Genomic DNA, 4,814 nt, shown 5'->3' with positions numbered 1-4,814 from the left:
TCTTTCAGCTTGAGAAATGGTGAATTAATTCTTCCCTTTATATTCTCCACCTCCAGTTGTTTGAATATTCCATTGTAATACTTTGTCTTCTCAAACTGCCTTTTGAAATCTTCTGTTCATTAGAGACAAGGAGGGTGAAGCTTTCCCTCACATACTTTGGACATGTTAGGAGAGGGTATTCTTGCAGAGGGACATCATGCTTGCAAAGATTTAGGGTCGGAAAAAGAGAGGAAGACTCTCAAGGAGATGAATTAATATAGTAACTGGGGCAATGAGATCAAGCGTGTTAGGAGGATGATTGGTAGGACACAGTTCATATCTGTTGTATATATCTGGTCTCTCTGTGAGTCATACTGGACTCGAATTTCACTTAACAACATCATAAAAAAAGCCTTCTCAACACTAGACAATAAGTTTTTCTGGTGATAAGGACTTTGCCTATTTCAACAGCACCAACACTGTAGAATGTGGAATGACTGCTGTTACCTGCTACTGTGATGATTTTGTTGTCAACAAATATTACTCAAAGTCAGTGTTTAGAGTAAAATGTGAAAGGAAAAAATATGAAATAATGGTTGGGATAATGGAAATATAGAATACAAACACTAAAGTTAATTAAGATTCCAGTTTGTAGAAAATTGATTGGCAATCCTGAGGCCACGTTGTCTGAGTAACTTGGAGACTTGTCTCCCCTGGCCCCGCCTCTAGGTCACGCTCACCACCCACACCCCTGCCACGCCCACCTCCCCACCCTCGGTCATACTCCTTTACATCCTCGGCCCCGCCTCCTAACCCTCCTCAGCCACGCCCTCTTTATCCTTGACCCCGCCTCCCCATGTGCTCTTCCGCCCCTTTCTCTATTCACTTACCCCATTCTGACAGCTGGGGCCTAAAGGCATCCCATATGTGCCCGCCGCTACACTGCCTGACTAAAATTTCTACAGTAAATAATTGAAATTAGAGAATAAGTCTCTTTATACATTCCATGTTCTTATATGTCACGGGTAAATTGAAAAATATTAGATATATCTTAGATATAGTTGTATTTTGAAGAAAATCTGGAGATATCTTTCAGGCACTATCACGAACAGCAGCACACTTGGAGGTCCTTGGGCTGTGAGGGAGACGTGTTCTAAGGGGGCGGGGCGGCCCTCCCCAGACCCGTAGAGGAAGTGGAGAGACCCGGAAAATCCGTGTGAGGTGTCAACCCCAAGTTGGAGCACCATGTACGTATCCACTTCTGAGCGCCCGAGTTCCCGGCGCTGCTGCCCGATCCTAACTGTATCCCGCTCTCCTCCTCAGGTCGAAGGTTTCCTTTAAGATCACGCTAACGTCGGACCCGAGGCTGCCGTACAAAGTGTGAGTGGCCCGGCTGCGGAGACATCGTCAGGCTGGACGGGGCGGCGGGGCCACCCTGGCCTTCCGAAGCCCCCACCCCACGTAGCCCGCAGCTCCCCTCGGCCTGCGACCCCCCGAGCCTGAGCATGCAGCGCCTGCCCCCGCCAGCCCGCCTGCCCCTGGCCTGAGGGTGCCCCTGGCCTGAGGGTGCCCCTTGGGGGACAGACTGCTTCTCTGCTGGAGCGCCCCTCCAGTTCTCCCTGTGTGTGGTGGGGCGGGAGGACTGATTGATGGACAGGACGCTGGCAGTTGATTGCGATTATTCAGCAATCGTCTGCAAGCAATCAGAATTGCCTTTCTCTACTTTGACCAGCTGTTAGAGGAAAGTAGGGAATTGTCCCACTCCAGGCTCCGAAATGTTCGGTGACTTACTTTCAGAATCTCGATTTTTTTTTTCTCTGTGAAAGCAGTTAGTGTTGGGGCACCAAATCACACACACTACTTTGAGGTTTATTAACGTTTTAGTTGTTGTTGTTGTTGTTATGTGCCTTCGAGTCGCCTGCCACTCATAGCGACCCTGTATACAAGAGCCCTAAACCCTGCTCTATCCTGTGCCACTCTCACTGTCTCAGACACCCCTATCCCCTATTAACCCAGTCACAGAAACAATCCATCTCATTGAGGGTCTCCCCTCTCCTGCGCTGCCCCTCCACCTTCCCAGGAATGACGCCCCTCTCCAAGGACTGGTCCCTCCTGGCAACATGTTCAAAGTATGTCAGACAAAGCTTCAGAATCCTTGCCTTCAAGGAGCAGCCTGGTTTAACCCTCTCCTGGATGAATCTGTTTGTTTTCTTAGCAGTCCATGGCACTCTCAGCACTCTTCTCCAATACCACAGCTCAAAGGCATCAATTCTCCTTCTTTCTCCCTAGTCATTGTCCAGCTCTCTGATGCATAGCAAGTGATTGCAAAGACCATGGCCTGTATCAGACACACCTTAGTCTCCAGAGTTACATTCTTGCTCTTTAGTACTTTGGAGAGGTCTCTAACAGCAACCTTTCTTATCGCAGTATGTCTTTTAGTTTCCTGGCTGCTAGTGCCAAAGGTGTTGACGGTTGAGCCAAGCAGACTAAAGTTGTGAACAGTCTCAATCTCTTCACCATCCATTCTGATGCTGCCAATTGGTCCGGTGGTGAGAATCTTTGTCTTCTTGACATTGCACCTCAATCCATATTGAAGGCTGCAGTCCTTGACCCACTGCAGCAAGCACTTCAGGTCCTCCTCAGTTTCAGCAAGCAGGGTCGTGTCATCTGCATAAACAGGTTATTGATGGATCTTCCACCAATCCTGATGTCACATTTCTCCTCATAGCGCCCAGCCTCCCAGATGATCTGTTCTGCATACAGGTTGAAAAGGTATGAAGACAGGACACATCCCTGGTGTACACCCATCCCAATTTTGAACCATGCAGTGTTTCCTTGCTCTGTCCTGACCACTGCGTCCTGGTCCAATTATAGGTTTCGCATTAGCACGATCAAGTGTTCTGGGATTCCTATTGTCAGAGTTTAGTAGGAGTGAGAAATGCTGAACTTGACAGCTTCGCCTGCAGGATGTTTTCTTATCCTTAGGTTGTTCAGATGATAGACTTACAGGAGTCAAACCACATACTCATTTGGATCTTTTCTGTTATTTTAAGTAAATACTCTTGAGGTTGTTGCAGGTAGAAGTTGAAGGAAATATAACAAAGAATAGGAATGCAAAAGGATTTTAAGTACGACTGAACTGAGGCCTTTTTCCAAGGAATCGCCACATCTAGCAACACTCTTGGAACCAGCAGTCAGGAAACCAAAAGATGAATTGGATTAGGGAAATCTGTTGTTGGGGACCTTCGCACAGTGCTGAAGAGCAAGGTTGTCAATCTAGAGACTTAAGTGCACCTAATTTGGGCCATGGTCTTTGCAATTTTTTGCTGTACATCAGAGAACTGGACAGAAAAAAAAAAAAAAGAACTGGACAGTAACCAAGGATTATAGAGGAAGAATTGATGCCTCTGCTTTGTAGTGTTGGAGAAGAGTATTGAACATATCATGGGCTGCCAAGACAAATAACAAGTCTGGCCTACAGAAGGTGAAACCAGGCTGCTCCTTGGAGGTTAGAATTTTGAGACTTTGTCTCACATTCTTTGGTCATGTAGCCAGGAGGGGCTAGGCTTTGGAGAAGGATATCATATTTGGAAGGGTGGAGGAACAGCACAGGAGAGGAAAACCCCAAATGAGATGGATTGACGACAATAACTGGGGTAATGAGTGTGTATTAGAGACAGTGAAATTGGCTCTGCGTAGAATAGGGTTCAGAGCTGTTGTGCATAGGGTCACTGTGAATCGCAAATCACTTGACAGCACATAACAACAACAACAACATGCCCTGAGTTTGGGAGATGAAGCTTCACCATCCTTGTCTCCAAAGAACGCCCTGGCCATACCTCTCCAAGACATTTCTTTTGGTAGTCCATGGGATATTCAGTATTCTTCTCCAATGCAATAATTCAAAGGCTGCTTCTCCCATCCTTACCAGCTCTCAGATGTATAGCAAGTAATTGAAAAGACCATGACCTAGATCAGGTGCACCTAAATCTTTAAACTGGCATCATTGCACCTCAGTATTTTGGATTTCTTGACTTCTTTATCACTGGTGCCACTGTGATCATTTCAAACTTTTCTCTTTCTATCCTGATGTTATCTATCAGTCCATTGGTAAGGATTTTTGTCTTCTTGATGTTGAGATGTAATCCACATTAAGGCTGTAGTCTTTGATCTGCTGCAAGTGTTTCAGTGCCTCGCTTTCAGCAAGCAAGGTTGTGTCTTGTGCATAATGCAGGTTGATGATGACTCTTCCTATCTTGATGCCACATTCTTCTTCATGTATTTATTTACATGTAATCACATATAATGAGTTACCCATATCTCAGTTTTTCAGAGAGTTACCCATATCTCAGTTTTTCAGAGTTTCTTCTAATAATCACACTGTTGTTTAAATTTGTAACTCCCACTCTACTAACCACCCCCACTTGCCTGTACTCCTTATCCAACTTGGAGCTCTTAGTCCGACTTGGAGTCACTCTTTCAAACATCCTCTGTTCTGTCACTCTTAGCTCTGAACTTGGTATATTACTGAGTTGTCAGTTTGATGAATTACATGTAAGTTCATGGTTACATGCCACATCACTCAGCACTATCACTTTCCTCCTCATTCTTGGAAAGGATTATTTATTAATATCTTGTCAAACTTCCTAAGACCTGTCTTCCCTTCGTCCCAGGCTGTTGTTGTGTTGTTAAGTGTCATTGAGACACAGGTGACTCATAGCAATCCTATAAACAAAAGTCCTCGACACTTGCATGCATGACTTTCATCTGTTCTCCAGGTTCATAGGGTTTCTGGGGCAAGCTGTTTACAGAAGTAGATGCCACTCTTGCTTCCA

At 45.5% G+C, this 4,814-nt stretch overlaps 1 protein-coding gene across 1 annotated transcript in view; it reads left to right on the top strand.

The window, feature by feature from the left end:
- Nucleotides 1-472: 472 nt before the first annotated feature.
- Nucleotides 473-4,814, top strand: part of UFM1 (ubiquitin-fold modifier 1) — a 20,231-nt gene continuing 15,889 nt past the window's right edge. Inside the window, exons 1-2 of the mRNA XM_006879615.1 lie at nucleotides 473-528; nucleotides 1,303-1,359. Coding sequence (XP_006879677.1) covers nucleotides 473-528; nucleotides 1,303-1,359 — 113 coding nt within the window. The remainder of the gene's footprint in view (nucleotides 529-1,302; nucleotides 1,360-4,814) is intronic.

This window comes from Elephantulus edwardii, unplaced genomic scaffold (assembly GCF_000299155.1).
Source record: "Elephantulus edwardii isolate Elephantulus edwardi_28Jun2011 unplaced genomic scaffold, EleEdw1.0 scaffold00004, whole genome shotgun sequence".
Taxonomy (NCBI): domain Eukaryota; kingdom Metazoa; phylum Chordata; class Mammalia; order Macroscelidea; family Macroscelididae; genus Elephantulus; species Elephantulus edwardii.
Note: the sequence above shows the minus strand (reverse complement) of the source record. Positions and strands in the feature narration are given on the sequence as shown.